This window comes from Mchenga conophoros, linkage group LG16 (genome assembly GCF_057382185.1).
Source record: "Mchenga conophoros isolate Kocher_MC1m ecotype Shallow Benthic linkage group LG16, M_conophoros_male_GT1.1, whole genome shotgun sequence".
NCBI lineage: Eukaryota > Metazoa > Chordata > Actinopteri > Cichliformes > Cichlidae > Mchenga > Mchenga conophoros.
In genome coordinates, this window is record NC_140541.1 from 23707234 (window position 1) to 23721811 (window position 14578).

At 41.1% G+C, this 14578-nt stretch overlaps 1 protein-coding gene across 2 annotated transcripts in view; it reads left to right on the forward strand.

Moving 5' to 3' along the window:
* lrp2a (low density lipoprotein receptor-related protein 2a) overlaps window positions 1-14578 on the forward strand; it is a 53866-nt gene that overhangs the window by 34265 nt on the left and 5023 nt on the right. For both annotated transcript variants that reach the window (XM_085248994.1, XM_085248995.1), the window contains 22 exons: window positions 190-391; window positions 471-766; window positions 2179-2845; window positions 3932-4102; window positions 4187-4410; window positions 4516-4693; window positions 5255-5451; window positions 5547-5792; window positions 5941-6069; window positions 7478-7597; window positions 9400-9516; window positions 10062-10178; window positions 10356-10493; window positions 10648-10770; window positions 10868-10996; window positions 11797-11928; window positions 12031-12162; window positions 12247-12390; window positions 12471-12636; window positions 12716-12844; window positions 12937-13160; window positions 13257-13436. In XM_085248994.1, coding sequence (XP_085105120.1) covers window positions 190-391; window positions 471-766; window positions 2179-2845; window positions 3932-4102; window positions 4187-4410; window positions 4516-4693; window positions 5255-5451; window positions 5547-5792; window positions 5941-6069; window positions 7478-7597; window positions 9400-9516; window positions 10062-10178; window positions 10356-10493; window positions 10648-10770; window positions 10868-10996; window positions 11797-11928; window positions 12031-12162; window positions 12247-12390; window positions 12471-12636; window positions 12716-12844; window positions 12937-13160; window positions 13257-13436 — 4161 coding nt within the window. The remainder of the gene's footprint in view (window positions 1-189; window positions 392-470; window positions 767-2178; window positions 2846-3931; window positions 4103-4186; window positions 4411-4515; window positions 4694-5254; window positions 5452-5546; window positions 5793-5940; window positions 6070-7477; window positions 7598-9399; window positions 9517-10061; window positions 10179-10355; window positions 10494-10647; window positions 10771-10867; window positions 10997-11796; window positions 11929-12030; window positions 12163-12246; window positions 12391-12470; window positions 12637-12715; window positions 12845-12936; window positions 13161-13256; window positions 13437-14578) is intronic.

Below are 14578 nucleotides of genomic sequence, written 5' to 3' on the forward strand. Positions count from 1 at the left end.
GGAGACTCACTTCAAACAATGTGAAGTGATCACATGAGACGGATAAAGAATTTGTGGTCATAGCCGCATGTTTTGAAATACAGTTTGGAATGTTTTTGGATTCACAAAATATGTAGGTTGACGCTGGGTCACCGCATTCAATATTTAACTTCTTGTAAAGCCCCTGCCTGTTTTGTTTGTCTTTTTCAGCCAATCGAACGTGTTCAAGTGCAGAGTTCACATGTGTGAACAACAGGCCACCTCAGAGGAAATGCATTCCCCGTGACTGGGTGTGTGATGGCGATGCGGACTGTGCGGATGCTTTAGATGAGCGTCAAAACTGCACGCGCAGGTCCTGCGGCATCAACGAGTTCACCTGTAATAATGGTCTCTGCATACGCAGCTCTTACAGGTTAGAAGGAACGCTGGGATATCATCTGTGATGAGTCTGACTGGAAATTTGAGTTCATTTTCTTTGCTCTTCAAATCAGGTGCGACCGCCGTAACGACTGTGGAGACAGCAGCGATGAGCAGGGCTGCACGTACCAACCTTGCCAGCAACATCAGTTCACCTGCCAGAACGGCCGCTGTGTGTCACGTGACTTTGTCTGCGACGGCGACAACGACTGCGGGGATGAGTCCGATGAGCTGGAGCACATGTGCCACACGCCAGCACCCACCTGCCCCCCGGGGGAGTTCAAATGTGAGAATGGTCACTGTATCTCCTTGAGCCAGGTGTGTGACAGGAGTGATGACTGCTCTGACAACAGCGACGAGAAAGGATGCGGTGAGTGAAAAGTATTTTGACAGCATTTCCTCGCTCTGATGAGATGTGAGCCTCACTGAGAAGAATGCTCAGCAACAGACTCAACTGAAGCTTTCCTACCTTTGTAAAACAATAGAGCCTCAGATAATTTAACATTACAGGGAAATTGTTCACAGGTGCATACAAGCACCAAATATGGTATGTAAACTCTTTTATGATTATCTCCTTTGATAAACCTCATTAGTCTTTCAAAAACACAAGACGGCAGCCATTTTCAATCTGGCTGTTGGGAAAGGCAAGAAAACATATTTATATAAACTAGACTTGCCTTTTTGAATTGTACTAGTGTGAAATCATACATGTTCAGTTATAGAGAAGTCATACTATTTGTTCAGCCACACTTATAGACATTTTACACTCCTTGCTGGTTGCACAATTCTTACCTAGGCTTGGATTTAGAGAGGGCTGTTGACTATTCAGAAGGTTCGTGGTTCAGTCCTCACCTCTTGCATCTGTATGTTGAAGCATCCTTGGGGAAGAGTATCCCAAGTATCCCACGATGTATCTGTCCAGGTTTGCATGTGTGTGAGTGTTAAAAATGTGTACATTGAAAAGTGCTTTGAATAAAAAAAAAAAAGTGTTGTATGAGTCCATATCATAGACTAAACTAAAAGAGAACACAGAGAACACTTACCAACCCAACCTTAAGTACTTGATAGTGTAGTTAGAGTAGTTACACGAGGTAGCCAATCTAGCAAACGGCTTAAAAGCACAGCAGTGTATCAGCCGCCTGGTCTGAACCTGTCCAAAGACCTGCTTATCAGGTCAGTTGGTGATTCTAAAGGACCTGGTTGTGTGACACACAGTTATCTGACTCTTAATGTATGCCTGTTACCATAATAATAATAATGATAATAATAATAAAAATTGAGGACAGGGTGTGCAAACATGAGCCGAGTGTAAATGAGATTTGACTTTGAGTTTGAATGACAGTCACTGGATGAAAGTTAAATGTTCAAGCATAGTTGTAAGTGTTATGGTGGCAAAAGGGTAATTGCGTCATTGCAGTTATTTTGTTTTACTTGGAGTAAAGAAGATCTGAAGAAGTTCTAAATGTATCCAGTGGCTGAAGTTCTGGAGTAAAACAACTGTTTCTTAATATAGAAATGATGATTCTATATCTATAGGATTTTTCAAATGAATAGCTTCAGAGAGACAAATATGCAAATTCTTCCTCTTGTATCCACTTTTGCAAAATTGTTACACTTATCTGTAACAAACAAATACATCCAAGAATGTTAATTTAGCAAACTGATTATAGATCTAGCACTATAATATAGTAATTGGTAATTGTTTATTAATAGCAAGTTAAAAGGTTAAATGTTTTTTTTTATTACTTTAATTTTTGGGCTCTTTTACTTCTCTAACTGTAGGTATCAATGAGTGCACAGACCCATCCATTCACCACTGCGATCACAATTGCACCGACACACCTACTAGCTTTATATGCACCTGTCGTCCTGGCTACCGCCTCATGTCTGACGGCAAAACGTGCGACGATGTCGACGAGTGTACAGAGACCCCCAGCGTGTGCAGTCAACTGTGTGAAAACACAGTTGGTTCCCACATGTGCAAGTGTGCTCCAGGTTTCCTCAGAGAGCCGGATGGGCGCAGCTGCCGTCAGAACAGCAACATTTCACCGTACCTGATCTTCAGCAACCGCTACTACCTGAGGAATCTGTCAACAGATGGGGTGGCCTATTCTCTCATTCTGCAGGGTCTGACCAGTGTGGTGGCCACGGACTTTGATCGCGTCGACAAGCGTCTCTATTGGATTGATGTGAGCCGCAGAGTGATAGAAAGGATGCATAACAATGGCAGTAACAGAGAGGTGGTGGTTAATGGAGTTCTGCATGGGGAGGGCCTCGCAGTTGACTGGGTAGCCAGGAAACTGTACTGGGTGGACAGCTTCCTGGATTGTCTCAAAGTGTCTGAACTGGATGGCCGCTTTGTCAAGAAACTAGCCGAACACTGCGTGGATGCCAATAACACCTACTGCTTTGAAAACCCCAGAGGCGTTGTGTTGCATCCCAAATATGGGTGAGGAATCCAAATATAATAAATATGTTTGCTTATCAGATGGTCAGAAATAACCATCTGGTACAGATTTATGCTTATTGACGTGTCACACTCTAAAGGGTCATTCTGATTCAGGCCCAAACCCATGTTGGCAGATTTTCTGAAATATCAGTAAACTTAACAAATTAAAGAAATGTATTAAATTTTTTCCCTCTTACTTTCCCTCATATGTCTCCATTAAGGCTCTTTTCACTATGCTTAGTATAGAAGCAGACAAAGTTCTGGTGTGTTTTTACAGATTAAAAAAAAAATAAAATTATAAGCAAAACTGAAGATCTTCTCTTTTCAAGCCCACTTAAAATTATAAAGACTTTCTTCCTTGCACCTTTGTTCACAAATGTGGACAACCTTTTGTTTTTGTGTAAAGCCAGAGGCAATTTATCAGAATTTATTGATTTTAATTATACTATCTGAAGACTCTACCTTTAGTTTTGATGTGTAACAAGGACCAGATTACTCATGTCCAAAGTTTTCACAGTGTAGATATTAGTGATCTGATTAGAAGCATTCAGTAAGCAAATAACTGTTATTGTGGTACCTGGAAAACATTAAGTAATCCCCAAACTGTAGAATTTTTTGAAATGTTTTATTTGTATCTTAATATTATTGTTGCTTTTAATTATCATTTATTGTTTCATTGTTATCCTGCTGCCAAAACATGTAGCACAGCACTTAAATAACCATCAATTGCGGTTAAAACACTTACTCTCAATGCTAAGCGGGTATTTCCCTGACTTCCTGCAACCTGAGCTTTTGCTTGGGTTGTATTTTTAATTTCAGCTAGCTATTTGTGATTAGTTGCACTTTATAAGTCTATAAATTCAGCTTCTGTTTTGAACAAGAAGTTCGTACCTGGTTATATAGTTGTTACATCCTTTGTTTTTTTGTTTTGCTTGTTTAAAATACAGCTTCACGTCGGGGTAGTGGGGTCATTTTACAGCACAACACAAAACAGTCTACATTTTTTGGCAAAGTGCAAAACATTATATACAAGGTATATAGGGCCTCAAGAGGTTAAATAATGTATATGTCTTATCCCCCTGATAGATTTGTGTACTGGACAGACTGGGGTGACAAAGCCTTTATAGGTCGTGTTGGAATGGATGGAACCAACAAATCGGCCATCATCACCACAAAGATCGAGTGGCCCAACGGTATTACAATCGACTACACAAACGACAGGCTCTACTGGTCCGATGCTCACCTCAACTACATTGAGTAAGTGCACCTGAAAACAGGCAGATTCTTTTACCCTGCCGTAAGAGGAAGCCAGTAACTCTGTGAATGTATTTCTTCTGTCAGATACTCTGACTTGGATGGTCAGCACAGACACACGGTGTACGACGGAGACTTGCCTCACCCGTTTGCCCTGACTGTGTTTGAGGACACTGTATATTGGACTGACTGGAACACGCGCACGGTGGAGAAAGGCAACAAATACGACGGCTCCGGCCGTCAAGTACTTGTTAACACCACACACAGACCATTTGACATCCACGTGTACCATCCTTACAGGCAGCCTATTGGTGAGTGAATCCTGTTGCAGGTATTCACCAAGGACTAAACCGTACCTGGTCTCTGTTTTTCTAGAGACCAAAGTGTTTTAATGAGTGTTGCTCTTCCTCTAACAGTAAACAACCCCTGTGCGGTGAACAATGGAGGCTGTTCACACCTGTGCTTGATCCGTCACGGGGGGCGAGAACACACCTGTGAGTGCCCAGACCATTTCCTGACAATTCAAATAGGAGGTGTGACCCGATGCCTTCCCATGTGCACCAGCACCCAATACAGATGTGCTAACAATGAACGGTTTGTTAAAGCTTCTTTAATCTTTGGCATGTTTTCTGGTCTTTTTTTATTATTTGCTACATTTTTTAAATATAATTTTTGAATTGACTGTGATACATTATTGGAAATAGGGAGGACAAGATTATTTATAACCATGTTTTTACCCAAAAATGTCCCTGCTGCTTACAGCCTTCATATGACTTTATGCATTTTTATTCTTTTTTGGGGGATTCTCCCCAAAATTCTTCATCTTTCCAGTTTCTCATCCACCAGTTCAAAAACTTGAATACATTCACTTTTTTAAGACTGCCTTTGAAGAATAGTGCCACCTAGTGTTTGTGTAAAATACATGCTCACAGGTCTTAAATACTTTTGCCGAGGTTTTGTGTATTTATATAGCTGCCCTTGTATTTGAAAATGTGAAAGTTTGGAGATGTATTTTTTCAGCCTTCCTCAAAATCAGAGTCTATATGTAGGAAATTCAATACATTTGAATGGGTAAAGGACTGGACTTTGTTATTCAACACATGGGATAAGTAAGCAGTTTAAAGCTTTACATAATGCTCACTTCTGCTTCAACAGGTGCATTCCTATTTGGTGGAAATGCGATGGTCAGGCGGACTGCAGGGATGGCTCAGACGAGCCCTCCACCTGTCCGTCTCGACACTGCAGGCTTGGTCAGTTTCAGTGCAACGATGGAAACTGCACCAGTCCGCACTTTTTGTGTAACGCCAACCAGGACTGTCACGACGGATCAGATGAAGACGCTGTGCTCTGTGGTAGGTTTTTTATTCATTTTTTGAGGCTTTTATGTCTTCCTACCTGCTTCCCATGTCCTAATGATTTTAAAAGTACACATTTGTATACTTTGTAGCTACACACATGTGTGAGTCACACCAGTGGCAGTGTGCAAACAAGCGCTGCATCCCTGAGTCGTGGCAGTGTGATGGTGAGGACGACTGTGGCGATCAGTCCGATGAGGACCCTGCACACTGCTCCTCCAGGACCTGTCGCCCTGGACAGTTTAAGTGCCGCAACGGACGCTGCATCCCACAGAGCTGGAAATGTGATGTAGATGATGATTGTGGTGACAATTCTGACGAACCGCTGGAAGAATGCAGTAAGTAAATTACAGCATATCAACTAAACATTAAAGAACTTAAATCTGTAATAATTTTATAGAAATGTTACCCTTTAAAATAAGTTAAGTATCCATAGATATTAGTATTTAAAAAAATATATTAATTATTGAACTGTTTTCTCCAAAGTGGGACCAGGATATCGATGTGACAACCATACAGAGTTTGCCTGCAGGACGAACTACCGCTGCGTGCCGCTTTGGTCTGTTTGCAACGGCCACAATGACTGCAGAGACAACAGTGATGAACAGGGCTGTGGTGAGTTTTAGTCCAGTTTTGTAGCGGCAGCAATCTGAAAATGTTGTGTTTTTCTTAAACACACACTTCATGCCTTCGTTTAAAGCGTTACTGCCTGATGTTTCTTTTTTTACATCCAAGGTAAGATTTTTTAGGGATTTCAAAATAGATTCAAAACAAGAAATTAGCTGAAGGAGCGAGTGAAGGGCAATTAGCCAACGCCTCAGCCTCCTGTGGAACATTACACGGTGTGATAGTGGGAGGTGCTGATGCTGATGGAGAGCATCTCACCACTTACCCTCCCCCACCTTTTACCTCTCCCAGGGAGCACGGCAGATTTATGAGCTGTCCACTGGTTTGAGTCCACTTGTACGTGCTCATATGTGTGTGTTGGTGCTCTGTCCTTGCGTGGGGGCAGGGTTCACACAAGGCTCTTTGTACTTGCTACGATCCAAACACACTCGCCGCGGCCCTCCCGTCTCTTATCAGAGGCCCTCACTCCATTAGTGCCATGCCTGCGCAGGAGTGGAGATCTGTGCTAATCTTTCTGTAAGAATGTACCAGATGGGCCAGGTGGAGGGGCTAAGAGGGCAGGACTAGCTAACACCGCGCTATCTTTGACCCCCAGCACTGTGTGGTAGCGATGGCTCAGACCAGCTCTGCTGCACTCCTCTCCCTTCTGTGCTTCTCATCTCCTGCAGCCTTATCCTCCACAGACATACACTGGCATGGATAGAGGTCACCCATCTGTCTTTGGCAGGCTGCTCCCCTCCTTCTACCACTTTGCAGTTTAATTAAAAAGAAAGATCTCTTTTATTTCAAACTGACATTTTATCATTACCTAAATGTCTAGAAATTCAGTGTGCCTGCTGATAAAGCCTCATATTTTCTCATCTCTTACTGCTGCACATAAGATTTTCTCAACAGTGAGAATACTTTAATGGTTAATACATCATAGACTGGTGCCGACATAGTGACAGGCTAGTGCCGGAGAACGTTTATAATAAATAATGCTAAACAAAGAATGCACTCAGTTTACTGTTTCTTATTTGCAATTAGTTTAAATACGCGTGTCTAATGTAATGTATGCTGTATACTGACAGCAAATTTATATTTGTGTTTTTAAAGTTTTAATTGACATTTCAGGACAAATTTGTCACACTGTAATGTATTTAGTAGATTTTTTTAAATATCCTGTCTGTATAAATATTTTAAATACGATAATACTTTAGTGTATTTTAGTTTTAAAAAATTCTACTATCCCTATATAAAAATACAGTAGTAGATGTTTTCTTGTGCTTGCTTCTACAAGTCTTTTGTACCTCTACTGGAGGTTTGAAAAAGTTAAGCCAATTGTTTTGAGTTTTAAAAAAAAATATTGGTGTATAACAGCCATTATTGCTTTAAAGCGCCCTGGTCTTCTCTTCAGATGAACTGAGCTGTGATCCTAACGGAGACTTTCGCTGTGACAACCACCGCTGTATCCCACTGAGATGGAGGTGTGATGGGGACGACGACTGTGGGGACAGTTCAGACGAGCGCAGCTGCAGTGAGTCACCTTGGCCCTCACAGATAAACACTTTGAACTATTTCTAAAAATATCAGATCACGTTCAGTTTGAGTGGTTTGGAGACAAAGAGAGACGGTTTAGAGATGTGCTGAGGACAGACAGTGGATATATTGGACAAAGGATGTTGACAATGGTACAGGAAAAGATATGTAGATTTTTTTTTTCATCATGTAGAAAAAAAGTCAGCATTATTTAAATGCAGCACTTTTTAATAACCTTTAATCTGGATTTTTATACTGTACTTATATTTTAATGGGATAGTCTGGTTATTGGGATGCACATACACAAGCAAAGAGGGCTGTGGTTTATAATCATGAATAATTCAACTTCTGTGGATATAAAACAATAACTGAAATGAATTATTGTTGTCATTAAATTGAAGTGATATGATACTTCTGATAACTGCTACATAATTTAGTCAGTTGTTAGGTTGTTGCTTGGAAATGCAATGCAATGCACTTATAGCTGATATCAATAAGAAGCTTCAGGAGCCAAAAGAAATAAACAAAGAGATTTCATGTATAAAAAATGTTTAAAAATAAAGTAAAGATTATTTTTTGTTGTTGTGTGCATCTGCTCTAGGCCAAGCTAATAGCTAAATCAGGTACAAGGCATGTTTGTTTGTTTTTTAGATCAGTAATGTGCATGATCCCTGACAAATAAAAGCAAAACAAAGTTCCATCCTTTTCCGTAAGCTGCTCTGAATGATGCCACGCCACCTAATTTGAAGTGTAAATCTATTAAAACGAGGTGCCAACGGCAGCAGCGTTATAGTGCAATAGTAATGACGAGGTATTTTTCCTCAAGTAGTAAAACAAGTTTATTGTTTCCACCTTTAGCAGGAACAATTTTCTAACATATTTCACAAAGTATTGTGATAAGCTGGAGGTTGTTGAAGTAGCTCCCCTTTTAGGTCATTGGATGCTGGCGCGTGGCTCTCGCTGTCAGACATCTCTTAGCTTGTGTCATTGAAAGTGAAGTTATGCTGTCACTTTTATATCACAGAAAAATGTACATCAGTACCATCGTAGATGTTTTGACATGGCACAGTCCAAGTAAACAGTGAGAAAATAGATCTCCTGATATGTGCGTGACATTTCCCGCCAAACTGTCCAGACTTCATGTGTGAAAGCGGTTTGGTTGTGTTTTGATGTCGGCTGTTCCGACAGCTGTCTCTTTAACTATTTTTATTGTGGGGTTTTAGTGTAGCGCAAATAAAAGCAGGATGTTGATCCCAAAGAATAGCCTCGCTATCATTTATTCAGACATTTGGGGAGGTTTTCGTAAGAGGCTCGAGACTTCTGCCGACAGCGGAGCGGTGAGAGAGGAAGTCTTATCAACTGCTGGAGAAACAGGCTGTCCTCAGTGTTTGAGAAAGAGGGAGTGAAGGAGTCTGTCACCTTTTGCCCTGAAGAATTTAAACATGTCTGAGAATATGCCAGGTAACAGGGATAATGTTGCTACTCAAAGGGGAAGCAATGGTGTTTAATCAGAGCAGCACAGTGTTGCTGTGCTGGTTGCCCACGCCAAGAGAGTTTGTCTTCTTGAACTCATGAGCTCAGTGCAGAGTAATGTGTGCGTGTACTTCTGTAGTTAACATAAGATCCAGTATTTAATATTTGGATATGGAAGCAAATCATACATTAAACATTTTATGTTGAAAAGTTTGCGACATACATAAGAGCCTCTGATGTAGTTTTCATCATTTTCTCTCAGAAGTCATATTTGTGCATTTCTTGGATTCCACCTTGTTTAATTTGTGTTTCCATGTTTTCTCCCAGCACCACGCGCATGCACGGAGAGCGAGTATCGCTGCGATAATCTGCGCTGCATTCCCGACCGTTGGGTCTGTGACCATGACAACGACTGCGAGGACAACTCGGATGAAAGGGACTGTGGTAAGTGGAGGCTCTTTGTTTTGGCTCAGGGTCGGCCTGTTTGTGAGTAACAGAGGGCCGCACTAAACAAAGAAGCAATAAAACCTTCAGTTTTGAAGCACAGACAGACAGGACCACCAACAGTCCGTTTTTCAAAAAGAGTTTATTCAGTCTGCTACAAATGAGAGTTTCTACAGTGAGCGTTGGACAGACGGGTCGTTGCTTTAGAAACTTATTCTTGATGAATATATGTGTGAAATAAAAGGTTGTCAGGGGTTCCTTAAAAACTCGTAAAATGTCTCAAATACACATTAACTAATAAGTATTAAGTGTTTTAAATTCAGGACCTAATGCCACTGTTTTTGCCTCATCCACACATTTAGGTTATGCATTGTAACTGCATCATTAAGGCTGAGCTTTATAATTTGACTAATCATTTAAGGCTGTTTGTAGATGTAACCTGTAGGTTAACTATGAGGTTGATCAGTCTAGAAACTGTGTAGCTGATGAACCTGCTATATGCAGTTTAGCTGTTGTCACCTGACTATGCTATTCCCTATTTGCAGAGTTGCGGACCTGTCATCCTGGCTACTTCCAGTGCGGCAGTGGACACTGTATCGCCGAACGTTTCAAATGCGATGGGAATGCTGATTGTCTGGACTACACGGATGAGACGTCATGCCGTGAGTGTCTCTCATCATTTGGTTTTCTGTGTCCACTCTTTGATAACATAACTGGATTCTTTATATTTGCTTCCTGATTGTTGAGGCGTCATTAGGAGAGATGATTGTGAGTTTGGTTATTGATTTTCTTGTGTGAAAGTCACAGATTTAGTTTAATAGACTGCTTCTGACTTTCAGCAACCCGCTATCCCAATGGCACATACTGCCCCCAATTCATGTTTGAATGCAAGAACCACATTTGTGTCCCGCCTCACTGGAAATGTGATGGAGACAATGACTGCGGAGACAACTCAGACGAGGAGCTTCATCTCTGCTGTAAGAAGTTATTAAAACACCCACAGTCCCTCAAGTCCACCGCACACAAAGCCAAATCTAACAGCACGCTAACTCGTGTACACTTTTTTGTACAGCGTGCTGCTCATTTGAATGGTTGAATCTGCTAAAGTAGGTTTACTCTGTTCGTCCACAGTGGACATCCAATGTGAGGCTCCATTTCGTTTTCACTGTGACAATAACCGCTGCATCTACAGCCACGAGCTGTGTAACTCAGTCGATGACTGCGGTGACGGCTCTGATGAGAGGCAGGAAAACTGTAAGTACACATTTTTTTACTCTTTACTACTATACTTGAACAGAGCTGAATATCTTTACAGCTTCTGTTGAGAATCACCATGTTTCTCCTCTTTTAGGTCAAAAGCCAACGCATGGACCTTGTACAGATGATGAGTACAAATGCAGTAACGGACAGTGTATCCCTCTTCAGTACGCCTGTGACGATTATGACGACTGTGGAGATCAATCTGATGAACTTGGCTGTCGTAAGTAATATCAGCAAAGAGCAAATTAATAACAGAGTCAGAGTGGATAAATAAGTACAAAAAGACCCCTTAAATTTCTAATCTAAACTGACTTAATCCAGTACCGTATGTGTAAACAGATTCAACATATAAATATATCTGTAGCAGAAGCTGTCTGATTTCTCATTGTAGTCTGGGGGCTGTTGAACAGTGTAGGCAAACAGACTGATCCAGATGCAGGACACTACAGGCTGACCTCACAACAAAATGTAGCGCTTTACTTGGGAAAGTACAAAGTCTGAAACCTCCACTAAACACTCCAGAACATAGAAGTAAACATAGCTGAAAGAAACATGACTGAACATAAAATGGAAAAAGTGGAGAAGGTAGAAAAATTATGTCATAAGGACAAAGAGGGAGGCAAGACTATTTAAACAGAATGGGCCGAAAAGGGAAGCGGAGATGAGAAGTAACGCAAGTCAGAAAAGTAAGTAAATCAAAGATCAGCCATCCACAGCTCCATAAAACCAGACAAGAAGTAGAACTTAGACTATAAAACTGAAGCTCATCACACTACAAAAACAGTGGGAACATGAATCCAAATGCTGAATCCCAAAAATGACAACGTACTACTAGAAAAAGAAAATGTAGAAATCAAACCCCAAACTCTGGGACTGTGACAGAATACATATTTTAACTTCACTTTTCTTGACTTGGTAAGAAAAAGTGACTGCATGATATAATGGTTAACACGCAGTTAACATTTGTGAGTGTCCAGCTTTACATTCAGAGCATGTTTTCATTAAATCCACTTTTCTCAGACCAAACCAGTGGGCACTCATGCAGTGCCAACATCTGTGAACACAACTGTACAGACCTGACAGGAGGAGGGTTCCTCTGCTCCTGCAGACCTGGATATAAGCCCAAATCAACAGAAAGACACAACTGTGAAGGTAAACAACACACACGTTAGTCAGTGGTGTATTAAAACTAGTTACACTCCCACAGACGTGTTTTATAGCATTCAGTTTGTGTTGTCTTTTGTTGTTCTTCAGATGTGAATGAGTGTGAGGTGTATGGGACGTGTCCACAGGACTGCAAAAACACAAAGGGCAGCTATGAGTGTTTCTGTGCTGACGGCTTTCTTTCTTTTGGCGAGCCCCATGGGACTGAGTGTGCTGCTCAAGGTAAAGGATAATGCTCTTTATAAACCTTTTAGTTTAATTCTTATGATTCCCAACCTCACTTACAACACCTCACTGTCTGTATAGGAAACCCACCAGTGATGCTTTTGCCAGACAACGTTCGCATTCGTCGGTATAACCTGTCCTCTGAGCAGTATTCAGACTATGTAGACAACACTGAGCACATCCAAGCCTTAGACTACCTGTGGGATCCAGATGGTCAAGGCCTGAGTAAGACTGCTACGGTATAGCTTTAAAATATTGTGGCATGCAGGGTATATGAGTAAAATAGGTCTTCCTCTGGTGTGCAGGTATTGTGTACTGGACAGTTCTGGGTCGGGGATCTCAGTTTGGCTCTATCAAACGTGCCTATATGACCACATTCAATGATTACGGCAACAACCCGGTGAAAGAAGTGGACCTGAATCTGCGCTACATTGCCAATCCTGATGGTATCGCTGTGGACTGGGTTGGCAGGTAATTAATCAGGAATGAGGCTTTACTTTTATGCTGTAGATGATGATCTCTACTCAGTTTTTTAAATCACTGTTCACAGGCACATTTACTGGACGGATGCTGGGACCAATCGAATTGAAGTGGCTAAACTTGATGGGCGGTACAGGAAGTGGTTAATCCACACGGATCTCAACCAGCCAGCTGCCATTGTTGTGAACCCATCACTCGGGTATGAGGATGTATACAACATTTGTTTATAAAGATTTAAGCTTAAAGTGTTTGGAGAAAAAATGGGTTATTTCTGTGATTGCTTCTGGACAGGATGATGTACTGGACAGACTGGGGCAGGAACCCCAGGATAGAGTCCGCATGGATGGATGGTCAGCACAGACAGGTGTTGGTACAGGAGGAGGACCTGGGCTGGCCTACTGGTTTGACTGTGGACTATCTGAATGGAAACAGAATTTATTGGTGTGACTCCAAAGAAAACATAATTGAATCCATGAAGCCTGATGGCACAGACAGGAGAATCGTCATATCAGGAGGTCAGTGCACTAATATCTGCGGAAACCATTTAAACAGATAAAACCCTGACAGATTCAGCGTAAGTTATAGTTTGTGTTCTTTCTTATTTTTCCCAGACATTGGACATCCCTACAGTCTGGATGTCTTTGAGGGACATGTGTACTGGACAACAAAATACAAAGGTGAAGTGTGGAGGATAAACAAGTTCGGGAGAGGAAACAAAGTGAAAGTTCTCACCATAAACCCTTGGCTGACACAAATCCGAATTTACCAGGAGCACCGACACAATCAGTCAGGTCAGAACTCATTTATCTAATATATATCATGTCAATTATGTAACAATTGTAAAGGTTTCACTCTTCTGTTGGATATTAAGAATGTTAGTGTAATTACATGCAACTTACTATTGATGCCAAATAAGTCATGGTTACTTTCATTCACTTACTAGTCTAAGTGAAGTGTTGGCATTCAGAGACTATTGGATTCAACGTTGATAGTTTAAGTTCTCTTTAATTCATTCTTTGAACAGAATTTCAAACCTATTTCAAACAGTATGAAAAAAACTCCAAGAGACTCTAAATGTTGTAATTTTTTTTCTACATCTAGAAATGTTTCGCTTATGAACAAAAACATTTTTATGAGTGGAAGATATTACCGTATCTAAAGGACATCAGGGGGGATATCCCAAATCTTAAACTCACAACTCTGACTGTGAATCATGCAAAGCTACACAATAAGCACGTAGGGCTGGGTGCTAGCTTGGCTCACCTGGCTAAGTATGTTAGCACATGCTTTAATGCTTCAGTGGCCTGGATTTAAATTTGAGATAGAACCTTTTACTGCTCTCTTCCTACATTAACCACAGAATAAATAAACTAAAGTAACCAACTATTATCTTACGTGGATATCCCTAAGATATTAGTCACAATGTAAAGATCCTGAATGAGCTCCCATTTGTCACAAACTGGATCAGAGCAGGTGGCCAGGAAGGAGTCTGCACAAGAAGTTGACTTAAATATAAAATCATTTATTAAACATAATCAAACCAAGACATAACGATCACCAATAAGTTTATCTGGGCCAGCTTTTATAGCCTGCAAGACACAGGTGACCTGCATTAGCTGGCGACCCTCCTATAACAACTAAGAAACAGCAGGCAATGGCTTTCGGGTGTGGCAGTATTGCAGCGCGTGTTATCCCCCACATGATCGCTCCCCACTTTTCTGTCTAATCTACAGTGGGGCAAAAAAGTATTTAGTCAGCCACCGATTGTGCAAGTTCCCCCACTTAAAATGATGACAGAGGTCAGTAATTTGCACCAGAGGTACACTTCAACTGTGAGAGACAGAATGTGAAAAAAAAATCCATGAATTCACATGGTAGGATTTGTAAAGAATTTATTCGTAAATCAGGGTGGAAAATAAGTATTTGGTCACCT